Below are 14258 nucleotides of genomic sequence, written 5' to 3' on the forward strand. Positions count from 1 at the left end.
TCGCACTTATCAGAAGTTCTTTAATCCTTATAACAGCTCTTTAAGATAGCTACTGTTTTTATTCTTTGCTTGAATATATAGATTTTTTTTTTTTCCTCTGGGCAATGAAAAACAACAGCAATCAAATATAAATTAGTTTTAAAAGAGAAGAGAGTACACCTTGTAGGACTAGACTCTTGTACCTTAATTCCTAGTCCAGATTGCATTCTGTTATGCGTCGTAGTTCCCAAGCCACCCTCATTTCCTTTCTACTTCTGAACATCTGATTTTGTTTTTACATTACTTTCCATCTTCATTTTCTTAGGTTAATGAAGAACTTTCTTTTTTTGTTGTTGTTCGTTACCCCTTCCCCCATACTTATTTGAAGTAACTCCCAGACGTCGTGTTGTTTTATCTGTAACTTCTGTGTGTCTAAAATATATGGACTTAAAAAAAAAGAAGCTAATCACTATATTATCACCTATAGGTACTTTTATTATTATTGTTTCCATTTTACAGATGGGGAAACTGAGGCACAAAGAGGTTAAGTAACTTGCCCAAGGTCACACAGCTAGTAAGTGTAGAACCAGGATTTGAACCTGGCAGTCATACTCCAGTGTCTGTGTTCTTAATCCTCATTCTGTGTTGCCTCTTTCAGAACTTACTGTTTAACCTTATAGTAGCCTTTGTGTTGTGGATTTCCTGTGAAATGTGAGAGTCTATAAAAAAATCAAATCCGACAACAACATGCTTGTAGTTCACGGAATGGACATTTGTGGCATTACTTTCTTTTTTTAAAGACAAAAGTTTCTTTGTCAGTAGCATGAGATTTGAGGTCTGACAGACTTTTTTTTTTTTAAACGTCAGCCTTTATTTGAATTTAACTTTTTTTTTTCCTTTAATGTCTTTTTTCTGTTCTAGGATCCAATTCAGGATCCCACGTTGCATTTAGTTGTCATGTCTCCTTAGCTCTTAGATGTGACAGCATCTCAGTCGTTCCTTAATTTTCATCATCTTGAATAGTTTTGAGGAGGACTGGTCAAGTATTTTGTAGAATGTCCTCAATTTGGATTTGTCTCATGTTTTTCTCATTATTAGATTGGAGTTGTGGGTTTTTGGGAAGAATGCACAGAAATGAAGTACCATTCTTATCATAACAGAGGATGTGGTAATCCACATGAAATCACTGGTGATGGTGATCTTGCTCATTTGGGCAAGGTAGTATTTGCCAAGTTTCTCTTCCGTCAAGTCATTGTTTTTCCTTTCCCTACTCTGTTTTAGAAGTGGGTCACTAAGCATAGCCCACTGTCTAGCTGGGGGTATAGTGGAATTAAATTCTACTTCCCGAAGGGAGTAGCATCTATATGTAGTATTTGGACTTCTTCTCTAAGGAAGGTTTTTTCCTTCTCTGTATTAATTTATTTATTTACATGGGCACATGTATATTTATTTTATACTTTGTTTATACTTTGTTTTAGCTTTGGTCACTGCGAGTTCTTTCAGGTTGGCTTCTGTGTAATCTTGACATTTTCCATCCTTTTTTTTCCTGAATTATTTTCTTATTTTCTGACATTACAAGATGCTCCAGGCTCATCTTTTATTTTCCCCGCCCCAGCTGTAGAGTTAGCTGTTTCTCTAAGGAGTCTTGGTAACTTTTATTAGATAATGGTATGAGAAAAAAAAGAAAAGATAATGGTATGAGAAACCAAGATCTGGGTGCTGGGTGTGCTCACTGCTACTGGGGTGCTATAGCTTCTAGGCCCTCTCAGCTAGGCAGTATGTATTTGTATACTAACAGACCTGGTTTTAAATTTCACCTTCACTTTTTATTAGCTGTGGGATTTTTGGTAAGTTATTTATTCTTTCTGAGTATTAGTAATTCCACTTGTAAAATGGGGATAGTAATATCTACCTTTCAGGATAGTTGTAAGGATCAAGATAATACAACTTAACATATCCACATTTATTATTATAACTGTAACTTGTAACAGACACTTACTGTATTTATCATTTAGGCATAAGTAGTTCTGTGTTATAAAATGTGTAGAGATGAAGTTGTGGTTGTGTGTGTATTTTGTAGGCACCTAAAGGGCAAGAAAAGGTCTGTTGTAAACATATTTTTAAGCATTTTTGTTTAAAATCCCGAGAGGGTCATTGAGAATGAGGAAATGATTCATTGTTCTTTTCATAGTCCAAATTCAGCTGAAAAAGTGAAAGCTAATAAAGATGTGGCTTCACCATTGAAGGAACTGGGTTTAAGAATCAGCAAGTTTTTGGTGAGTAAAAATTAGCACTGGCTCAGTTTACTACCTGCACTGCAGATGTCCATTGTTTTGTTGTTAGTGATTGTTAATGAAAATTCAGTGTATTTCTGTTTTGGAGATTAAATTGAGCATACTATGTTTCAAATATATTCAAGTTGCAACTCTTCTTGCTAAAAAGCTACAAATTAAGTTGCCAGACCTGTTTGCTATATATATATGTTTACCATATGTGTATATGTTCACTATACACACACACACACACACACACGCACATGCACGCACACACACACACACACACACACACGCATGCACGCACTGGAGTTTTCTTCAGCATGCGTGTGGTGATCCTTAAATTGACTAGATTGTATTTAAATTTTTTTTAATGTTTCTTTTTATTTTTGAGACAGAGAGAGACAGAGCATGAGTGGGGGAGGGGCAGAGAGAGAGGGAGACACAGATCTGAAGCAGGCTCCAGGCTCTGAGCTGTCAGCACAGAGCCTGATGCGGGGTTCAAACTCACGGGCTGTGAGATCATGACCTGAGCTGAAGTCGGTCGCTTAACTGACTGAGCCACCCAGGCACCCTGAGATTGTATTTAAATATGTAGCTGTTTCTTTTTATTTTCTTTCTTTTTTTAATGTTTACTTTTGAGACAGAGAGCATGTGGGGGAGGGGCAGAGAGAAAGAGGGAGACAGAATCTGAACAGGCTGCACGCTGTCAGCACAATGCCAGGGCTCAAACTCACGAACTGTGAGATGGTGACCTGAGCCCAAGTTGAAAGCTCACTTGACTCAGCTACCCAGGCACCCCTCTTTTTTTATTTTGGAAACGCAGATCATGCCTGCTACTGTATTAACTGTTTGGTAGATATGCACAATTGTTTCTGACGTAAATTTGATCGTCATGTAAATTACATGTCAGTCACTGGTTTCTTTTTCTTGTATTTGGAGTAAACTTATCATCTTTTATGAAATCTTTTAAAAGGATTTTTGTTTAGGTATTTTGCCCATAGCACCATTTACAGTGTTTTTCAGTTGTGTGTCTTTTACCACTGATTGACAACTTGGCTGCTTAAATATAGTGTTATATTTGAAACATGATTTTTAAAAACCTAGTCTAAAATAGATCAAAACATTAGGTGTGCATTGTTTTACAACCAGTATCTGTAAGCTGAGAAGCAGTACTGATGTGTCTAGTGTCAGGAGGAGTGGTTAAACCTGTTGCGATTTATGCCCACCATTCACACAGCCCTCTACCTGTTTCATCTATTTGTATATTTTCTGAATACTCTTGATAGATTTCAAACTAGTAGTGGGCAATCACTGTCTCTTCCCTAGTGTGCTCATTATAATAAATGAGCCATTATAATACTTACAGATATAAAACATGAAGCTCTCAAACACATTCCTCCTTGAGACTGACGGCTTGAGGGAGGAAGTGGAGAGAAGAGAGAGGAAATGAGGTTTCTGTGATTTCTTCAGTCTCTTTTCCCTTCCTCTTTTCCTCATCTATCAATCACAGACCTATCTCCGTGCTTGTTGAGTGGCCTGTGCACATTCACGCAGTATTCTGTCACGGAAATCCCTGTCTGGTAACACACCCCCACATTTCAACTTTTTACCAACTTTCACCAAACACTTGGACTATTTCATTTTTGTCAGCTCACCATTGATAACAGAGTATAGGTTATTCTGTCCTTGTGACTAAATAAATAACCAAAATTCTATTGACCTGAAGTAGTTTTCATTGACTGCAAATCAAAGGATGGGGCAGTACCTGGTTGTCGGTCATCTGAGAGGGAGACATATCGTGCCTTTGGAAGCAGGAATGTCTGCCTGTACTTCAGTTTCCACAACTTGCTCCAAAGGAGCAAGGATTTACTATGAACCTGGGCCTCTCTTCTCACCCCGACAGCATGTGCATCAATACCTGAGTTTATTCTGTGTAAAAAAAAAAAAAAAAGCTTTTTATTTATTCAAGTTCTAGAGGATATTTGTTCATTCTAGAGGATAAACCTTTAGAACGTTGTGCATCCTTTGTGTGTTTTCTGAGCTGACGTGGCTGTTCCTCACTTACGGCCTCTGTATTCCAGGGTCTTGACGAGGAACAGAGTGTGCAGTTGCTCCAGTGTTACCTTCAAGAGGATTATAGAGGTACTCGGGACTCACTAAAGGTTTGTAGTTATGCCCAGCTGCTTTCTCCTGCCTTTGTCATTTTCCTTGTTGGTGTTAGGTGTTGAAGGGTTTTGGTAGTGGTTCTTTGCAGCGGGTAGGTGGTCAGATGCAGTCATTCTCAGGAAAGACTTTCTAAAGGCTTAAAAAGCGTGTACTTCAACTAAGGTGTGTTGTCAGACTTGGGGGGGGCGGTGCCGGAGAAGTCAAAGACTGACATGTTAATCATAGAGTCTCGGGACATCAGAGCTGGGAACCACCTGGTACGGTATCTCGCCTCTCTAACCCAACATTCTACACATGAGGAAGTGGAGTCGAGGGGAGGGGGCGGGGATTTGAGTACACATTTGGATACGTGTAGGTAAAAAATGCGTCCAGAAATGAATGGGCAGTTATAATCTTGAAGGGTGAGGCGAAGATGCTTATCTTTTTCTTTGTTAATTGAGCTTTGCTTATACGATGGCTTCTTGACTTCTTTTTTCCTTCAGACGGTACTGCAAGACGAGAGGCAGAGCCAGGCCTTAATCCTGAAGGTTAGTAGTAGTCACTGTTTTCATTCTTTGATGTGAAATTGGGTGATGGCTTCTTGACCTTGTTCTCCTGGGCATTGCTGGCTTTTGAGTGTTTTGTTGGGGAAGCATTGAGGCCTCAGTGAAGTAGCTTAGTAACTCACTGTGAAACAAGAGGCTTTTATCCACTGGACCCAGCTGAGACCTTTTCCAAAGGAGATTCTTTGGTTACTGGGGATGAAAACTGGTTCATGCATAGTTTTTCTCTCAGTCTAAATGCAAGAATATTAATTTATATTTTTTTATTCCTTTATCTCCTCCCACCCCCCAAATCAACCTTCACATTGAGGATGTCATATAAAGTGGAATTTGACTGTGACTTCTGAAGTGGTTTCCTATTTTTGGTGTTTATTGAGAATTAAGTACATTAGTAACAAGCAGTTAGGACATATACAAGGGTTATTTTTATATTTGTTTTCATTTATTTGGCCTGTCAGTTACAGCATTGTGTGTTATTTGAAAGCTCTGACAAGTCATGCTAGAAAACTTGTTTATATTTTTATAGAATTTCTTTTATCTTGAGGAACTTGACTTTTATCCTATTTCATGAAGTTCTTTTGCTTTCTTTTGGCCTAACACAAACTTTCCATTTCTGTGATTGCTTGTAGAAGTCAGACTTTTCCATTCATATCTTTTTTTTTTTTTTTTTTTTAGTGTTTATTCATTTTTGAGACAGAGGGAGACAGCATGAGCGGGGGAGGGGCAGAGAGAGAGGGAGACACAGAATCTGAAGCAGGCTCCAGGCTCTGAGCTGCCATCACAGAGCCCGACGCGGGGCTCAAACTCACCAACCACGAGATCATGACCTGAGTGAAGTGGTCGGATGCTTAACCGACTGAGCCACCCAGGCGCCCCTTCCATTCATATCTTTAAGTGATCTTCTTATCAATAAATTTAAAATTGAGTGTCTTCTGTGTAAAGATCAGTAAATGATTTTGCATCTTTGGGTTCTTCCCAGATTGCAGATTATTACTATGAAGAAAGAACCTGTATTCTTCGTTGTGTCTTACACCTTCTCACTTATTTCCAAGATGAAAGACACCCCTATAGGGTAAGCCCATTTAGTCCTCTTGGTTTTTCTTTATCCTATAAAATTCAATACTTTTATTTTTTCATTATTTATTTATTTATTTATTTATTTTCTTAATGCTTATTTATTTTTGAGAGAAACAGAGACAGAGTGTGAGCAGGGGAGGGGCAGAGAGAAAGGGTGACAGAATCTGAAGCAGGCTCCAGGCTCTGAGCTGTCAGCACAGAGCCCGATGTGGAGCTTGAACCCATAAGCCGCGAGATCGTGACCTGAGCTGAAGTCGGACGCTTAACTGACTGAGCCACCAGGCGCCCCTAAAATTCAATACTTTTAAAAAATGTTATATTATTCATATTCGCATTCATTTGAATATTGACCTTTTACTCTAGGTATAAGTTACTCTGAGGGTTTGTTTTTTTTTTAAGGTTGAATATGCAGACTGTGTTGATAAATTGGAGAAGGAACTAGTCACAAAATACAGACAGCAGTTCGAAGAGCTTTATAAAACTGAAGCACCAACTTGGGAGACACATGGAAACCTCATGGTATGTGGTTACTGGGCCCTCCTGTAACTCTTACAAGAATGGTATACCCTTGTGTATAGAGCTCTAAGTTAAATTATTCATTTATTAACTTATAACATTTATAGATTATCTTTTTCCAAAAAGTTTAAATATGTCATGGATCAAAATATTGATGACTCTAAGTAATGGTACTTAATTCTGGGCATTTTCACTTGACTTTGTCTATTCAGTTAATTTACTTTCTGTTCTTACCGAAAATCTTCCCTTAGTTGTTAATGGAACTCTAAATTCAAGATTTCATCCTCTTTATTATCATTATCTGTTAAGTATGTGACACTATTTTATCCTAAATCATAAAGCATTTATAAATTAGAACATGATCTTTTTTGTTTTGAAAATAATACATGGTTATTAAAACAACGTAACCAAAACATGGATAGTAACTATTGAAAATATTTAATAGTGGTAAAGGGCCCATTTACAATAGCCATAAAAGCATAAATTTCTCAGGAATAAGCATGCAGCCATCCAAAATCTAACTGAAGAGAACTTTAAAATTCTATAAAGGGTATAAAAAAGGCATAACCGAATGGAGAAATACACTGCATTCTTGAATATAAAGACAGCACCATAAAAGTGTCAGTTTTTCTTATATAAACCTATAATTTTATTTATTTTTAATATTTAAAAATGTTTGTTTTTGAGAGAGAGCACACATGAGTGGGGGAGGGGCAGAGACAGAGAGGGAGACACAGAATCTGAAGCAGGCTCCAGGCTCTGAGCTGTCAGCACGGGGTACGACATGGGGCTTGAACTCATGAGCTGTGAGATCATGACCTGAGCTGATGTCGGACGCTTAACCGACTGAGCACCCAGGCACCCCAACCTATAAATTTAGTGTAATCCCTACAAACAAACAAACAAATACAAATAAGTGTTTGTTTTGCCTTTTATTTTGGAACTGAACGAGCTGATTCTAAAAGTCATATGAAAAATAAGTAAGAATAGTCAGGAAATTTTTGAAAAAGGAAAATTACTTTTATTAGATAATTACCATTACAGTAATTTAAAGCATGTCATTGACATATGAATAAATAGACTTATAAATAGAGCATAATAGAACATCTGGCTATAGACCCAGATGCTGAGTTAGCATATGATAAAGGTGGCATTTCAATCAGTGGGAAATGTTGTATTTTTCAATAAATGGTGTTAAACTACCGGATAGCCTTGGGGAGGAAAAATAAACTCTGTCTTCTATCTTCTACCAAAAGAAAATCACGTAGATGATTTAAATTGAAAAAAATATATATATATTAAATTGAAAAAAAAAACTATAGGGGTGCCTGGCTGGCTCAGTTGGTGGAACATGTGAATCTTGCTCGGGGTCATGAGTTCGAGCCCCACATTGGGCATATAGTTTACTTAAAAAAAAAATTAACAATAAACGTATTAGAAAGAAAACATGGGAGGTGGGTTTTGTTCTCGTGTTTTGTTTTGGAGTGGAGAAGACTTTTTAAAGTAAAATTCAGAAGCCATAAAAGAAAAATAATTATAAACATCAAATCAAAAACTTGCAAGGCAGAAAAGTCAAAAACAAAAATAGCGCAGTAAACAAAGTCAAGACAAACTCATATTGGGTTCTTAAAATAGAAAGAACTCTAAATCACTAAGACCCAATAGAAAAACAGGGCAAGGCAATGAACAAATTCACGTGGCAACACTCTTGCCCATGGGATGGGATAATGGGTGCTCATATTTTGCTGTATAAACAGTCCTTTTTTAATGGAAAATATTATGAAAATACTTAAAAATTGAAAGGCACATATTTCTTGACCTAGCAGTTCTAGTTTTTTTTTTTTTCTTTAATGTTTATTTTTGAGAGAGAGAGAGAGAGAGAGAGCGAGCAGGGGAGGGGCAGAGAGAGAGGGAGACAGGATCTGAAGCAGGCTCCATGCTGACAGCAGAGAGCTTGATGCATGGCTTGAGCTCACAAGCCATGGGATCGTGACCTGAGCCAAAGTTGGATGCTTAACCAACTGAGCCACCCAGGTGCCCCTTAGCAGTTTCAGTTTAAGAGTTTATCCTATAAATATATCCATACTTGTGTGAAACGACTTGTGTAATGACAAATTGGTAGCATTCCCCGCCCCCCAGCTTTATTCAGGTATAATTTCCATCCAATAAAATTCACTGATTTTAAGTGTATGGTTTTGACAATTGTATGTAGTTGTATGCATGTCAGTATATCGAATATTTCTGTCTCCTCTAGAAAGTTTATGGTCAATCTGTGACCTCTGGCCCCAGACAACTACTAATCTGCTTTCCGTTACTATAGTTTTTTGTTTTTAAACATTTAGAGGTGTCACTGTTAATATAATTTTGCCTTTTCTAGAGTTTCATGTAAATAGAACCATATAATATATACAGAGTCTTTTCTGTTTGGCTTCTTTCACTAGCATACTGTTTTTGAGATTTATCCAGGTCATATTCACGTAATAATACTTCATTCCTACTTGTGGTTGAATGTTATTTCATTATATGGATATATACCACATTTTGTTTATCCATTTATCATTTGGTACATATTTGAGTTCTGTTTTTTGGCAGTAATGAGTAACGTGCAGTGAACATTAACATGCAGGTCTTTTTATGGATAGGATGTAGGTTTTCATTTCTCTTGGATAAATAAATATCTGGGAGTTGGGTTGTTGGGTCACATTGTAAGTGTGTATTTTTATCTTTATAAGGTATCGACAAACTGCTTTCCATAGGGTCTGTACCATTTTCCTTTTTTTTTTTTTTTTTTTTTTTTTAAGTTTTAAAAGTTATTTTGAGAGAGAGTGAGCATGTGTGTACAAGCAGGGGAGGGGCAGAGAGAGAGGGAGAGAGAGAACCCCAGGCAGGCTCCATGTAGTCAGCACAGAGCCCAACGCGGGGCTCCATCTCACAAACTGTGAGATCATGGTCTGAGTTGGAATCAAGAGGTGGACGCTTAACCGGCTGAGCTACCCAGGCGCTGCTACCATTTCCATTTGTCACAGCATTTTTGAGAACTCATTCTCTTCCATATCTACACCAACACTTGGTAAGGTCATTGATTTTAATTTAATTTAATTTAATTTAATTTAATTTAATTTAATTTAATTTAATTAATTTATTTTTTAAATGTATGAAATTTATTGTCAAATTGGTTTCCATACAACACCTAGTGCTCATCCCAACAGGTGCCCTCCTCAATACCCATCACCCACCCCCCATCAACCCTCAGTTTGTTCTCAGTTTTTAAGAGTCTCTTATGCTTTGGCTCTCTGATTTTAATTGTAAACATCTAATAGATGTGTAGTGGTATCTCATTGTGGTTTTAATTTGTGTTTCCCACATGACTAGTGATGTTGAGCATCTTTTTACATGCTTATTTGCTTATGTTTTTGTTGAAGTGTTTATCCAATCTTTGCTTCCATGGTCTTACTGGGTTATTTGTCTTACTGAATTTTAAGAGTTCTCAATGTAGGGGCGCCCAGGTGGCTCAGTCAGTTGGGCGTCTGACTTCGGCTCAGGTCATGATCTCACGATTCATGGGTTCGAGCCCCACATTGGGTTCTGTGCTGACAACTCAGAGCCTGGAGCCTGCTTCAGAATCTGTGTCTGCCTCTCTCTTTGCCCCTCCCCTGCTTATGCTCACTCGCTTTCTTTCAAAAATAAATAAATAAATAAACATAAAGAAAAAGTTCTCGATGTATTCTGAAGACAAGCCATTTGACAGATAAATGTTTTACAAATATTTTCTCTCACTTTATGGCTGTCTTTCTTTTTCTTTTTCCTTTTTTTTTCACCTAAACTGTCTTAAGACCAAACTTAAATTTTGATAAAATCTGTTTTATCAGTCTCTTTCTCTTCGGATTCTTGCTTTTTGGGCCTTGTTTCAAGAACTCCTGGGGCGCCTGGGTGGCTCGGTCGGTTAAGCGTCTGACTTCGGCTCAGGTCATGATCTCACGGTCCGTGAGTTCGAGCCCCGCGTCGGGCTCTGTGCTGACAGCTCGGAGCCTGGAGCCTGTTTCAGATTCTGTGTCTCCCTCTCTCTCTCTGACCCTCCCCCGTTCATGCTCTGTCTCTCTCTCTCTCAAAAATAAATAAAACGTTAAAAAAAAAAAAATTAAAAAAAAAAAAGAACTCTTTGCTTAGGGGCACTTGGGTGGCTCAGTCAGCTGAGCGTCTGACTGCCTCTTGGTTTCAGCTCAGGTCATGATCTCACGGTTTGTGGGATCAAGCCCCAAGTGGGGCTGAGTGCTGATAGCGAGGAGCCTGCTTGGGATTCTCTCTCTCTTCTCTTTTTCTCTCTCTCTCTCTCTTAAATAAACTTAAAAAACAATCTTTGCTTAACCTAATGTCACATTTTATTTGTTTTCTTTTAGAAGTGTAATATTTTTAGCACATTTATTTATTTCAGTAATTACTTTTTAGTTAATTTTAGTGTATGGTGTTGAGGTAAGGGATGGGATTAATTTTTTTCCCCCATACAGAGATCTTCTCCCAGTGCCATTTATTGAAAAGACTTGTCTTTTCCCATTGGATTATCTTGGCATCTTTGTAAACAAATCAATTGATCATAAAATGTGTATCTACCTCTGATGCATTGAACTCTGCATCTGTCTTTACATTAATATCACACTGTCTTGATTAAGATAGTTTTATTAGTAAATCTTAAAATTAGGTAGTGTAATTCTTTCAACCTCATTCTTTTTAAAAATGTTTTGACTATTCTAGGTCCTTTACTTTTCCACAGCAACTTTAGAATTAGCTTGTCTCTTTCCTTCAAAAAAAAATGCTTTCTAGGATTTTTTTTTTTTTTTTTTTTTTTTAGAGTACAAATAATAGTTTATTGTACAAAATTAAGGCCTTCATATTTCATAGTTCACCAGGCTAAACAAAGACCAGCTATTTAAATCATTCACCAAAATTTCACTTTCACTCCCCCTCACCCCAAACTATTAAAATGGGTTGACCAAATGTTATCAAAACAAACACTATAAATAACACCAAGTCCCTTAAAGACAACTATCCCATATTATTTCTTGGCATAGGTGATCTTCATGGCATGGGAAGGTGTGATTTTAAATCCCTGTAAAGCATCCCTGGCGGCTCCAGCCTGTCCGTCATTTTCAAATTCAACAAAAGCAATGTCATGCCTTCCAGGTACCAAACGTACCTCCTTGAAACCAGGAAATTGATTAAACAGCATAGATAACATCATCTCATTCGTTTCTTCCGGTAAATTATTAAGGAATAAAATATAGTTTGGAGGATAATCAGGGACCTGAGGATTTGGTGTTGAATTTCCTTGGGTATTTGCTGCATTTGGTGTTCCCTGGCCAGGTTTTTTGTTGGCAGCTGTTGCAGTCTGTTCCACTGTTTTTGCTTTTTTCTTTTCCTTCTTCTTTTCTTTGTCGGCAAAAGTGCCACGCATTTTAGATATTATATCTGAATCTGTTTTTGCATACTGGATTCGCATTGGTTTACCATAAAATGGAAATCCTTGTAATTGTCTCAAGGCATTTGTGGATGAACCCAGCTCCTTAAATATAACAAAGGCTTGACCCCTCATCTTCATGGTCTTTAAAGCTACAATATCTACCACGTGGCCAAACTGAGAAAACAGGGCATACAGGGATCTCTTCAATTCTTCTTTTTTAATTTTGTCATTCATATTGTTGATATAAATTGTATGATTTGGTCTTATATCCATGTTTGCGGTTAAACAGCCTGAGGCCTACGCTGCTCCCCGCTTTCTAGGATTTTGGTCAGAATTTTGTTGACTCCATAAATCAATTTGAGGAGAATTGCCATCTTAATAATGTTATTAAGTCTTCTGATCCATGAACCGGGTATATCTCTTCATTTAGTATATCTTGTTTAATATACCTAAGTAAGGTTTTATTTTCAGTATTCACATATTACACATTTTTTGTTAAATTTATTCTTAAATATTTTATTTTAAAATATTTCTGGAAAATATTTTTTTGTAAATATTTTTTTTAATCTTTTTTAATTTTTATTTTCTTAATTTTAGAGAGAGTGTACAAGCGGGGGAGGGAGCAGAGGGACAGAGAGAGTGAATCTTAAAAAGGCTCCATGCTCAGCGTGCAGCCTGACGTGGGGCTCAATCTCACAACTGGAACATCATGACCTGAGCTGAAATCAAGAGTGAGACGCTTGGGGTGCCTGAGTGGCTCAGTCAGTTAAGTGTCTGACTTCGGCTCAGGTAACCATCTCATGGTTTGTGAGTTTGAGTCCCGAATCTGGGCTTTCTGCTGTCAGCACGGAGCCTCCTTTAGATCCTTTGTCCTCTTTCTCTTTCTCTCTCTGCCCCTCCCCTGCTCATGTGCGCGCGTGCCTGCTCACTCTATGAAAAATAAATAAGCATTAAAAAAAAGAGAAAGAATGGGGCACTTAAGCGACTGAGCCACCCAGGTGCCACATTCTTTTCCTAATTTTTAAGATAGAAACTTAGAGAACAGATTTTAGAACATTCCTAATAAATAACTATAAATGTTGCTTTAAGTATTGTTTTTTGCCGTATCCTAAAAATTTGGTATGTTGGATTTTCACTATCATTCAGTTCAAAATAGTTTCTAATTTCCCTTGTGATTTCCTTTGACCCTTGTATTATTTAGAGTGTGTTGTTTAATTTCCAAACATTGGATGTTTTCTTAGATATCTTATTGATTTTTAATTTGACTCCATTATGATCAAAGAACATATTTTGTATCATTTTGATCTTTTTATTTTTTTTAATAACTTTATTTTTTGTTTTAGAGAGAGAGAGGACATGAGTGAGCGAGCAGCGTGGGGGGGGGGGGGTGGAGAGAAAGGGAGAATCCCACATAGGCTCTGCACTGTCAGCGAGGAGCCCAAAGTGGGCCCAAGCTCACCCGAAGAGGGACTCGAACACAAGAACTGTGAGATGACCTTAGCCAAAGTCGGATGCTTAACCGACCGAGCCACCCAGATGCCCCCATTTTGGTCTTTTAAAATTTACTGTCCCGTGGGTTATGGCCCATTATATGACATATGTTGGTGAATGTACCACGAACACATAAAAGAATGTGTATTCAGAAGTAGTGGGTATGATTGTGCAAAATACCAGTCAGGTCAAGATTATTTAGTTCTGTGGTTTTGCCAGTTTTTTTGTCTGGTCTGTCAGTTGTACATCGGTTTTATTTATTTATTTTAATTTTTTGGAGTCTGGTTGACACAATGTTACATAAGTTTCAGGTGTACAGCATCGTGATTCAATGTCTCAGCATGTTTTGCTTGCTCACCAGGAGTGTAGCTATCATCTGTTACCACACAGTGTTATTATATCATCGACTATATTTTCTACTCTGTGTTTCTTCCCATGACTTATTCATTCCATAACTGGATGCCTGTATCTACCACTCCCCTCACCCATTTTGCCCATCTCCCCAACCCCTCCCCTCTGGCAACCATCAGTTTGTCTCTGTATTTACAGGTCTCATTCTGCTTTTTGTATGTTTCTTCTTCATTTGTTTTGTTTCTTAGTTTCCAGATATGAGTGAAATCACATGGTATTTGTCTTTCTCTAACTTATTTCACTCTGCATAGTGCCTTCTGGGTCCATCCATGTCGTTGCAAGTGGCAAGATCTCATCCTTTTTGTGGCTCTGTAGTGTTCCATTGCATGTGCACACGCATGAGTG

The 14258-nt window shown here is 37.7% G+C and overlaps 2 protein-coding genes across 2 annotated transcripts in view; one reads left to right on the plus strand and one right to left on the minus strand.

The window, feature by feature from the left end:
- NUP188 (nucleoporin 188) overlaps positions 1–14258 on the plus strand; it is a 54256-nt gene that overhangs the window by 12066 nt on the left and 27932 nt on the right. Inside the window, exons 4-8 of the mRNA XM_042911896.1 lie at positions 2171–2255; positions 4337–4417; positions 4904–4948; positions 5943–6035; positions 6440–6559. Of these exons, the coding sequence (XP_042767830.1) occupies positions 2171–2255; positions 4337–4417; positions 4904–4948; positions 5943–6035; positions 6440–6559 (424 nt within the window). The remainder of the gene's footprint in view (positions 1–2170; positions 2256–4336; positions 4418–4903; positions 4949–5942; positions 6036–6439; positions 6560–14258) is intronic.
- Positions 11412–12337, minus strand: LOC122204437 (U2 small nuclear ribonucleoprotein B''). The gene has a single exon (XM_042911901.1). The coding sequence runs from the start codon at positions 12282–12284 to the stop codon at positions 11607–11609; it is 678 nt and encodes a 225-aa protein (XP_042767835.1). The 5' UTR covers positions 12285–12337; the 3' UTR covers positions 11412–11606.

This window comes from Panthera leo, chromosome D4, assembly GCF_018350215.1.
Source record: "Panthera leo isolate Ple1 chromosome D4, P.leo_Ple1_pat1.1, whole genome shotgun sequence".
NCBI lineage: Eukaryota > Metazoa > Chordata > Mammalia > Carnivora > Felidae > Panthera > Panthera leo.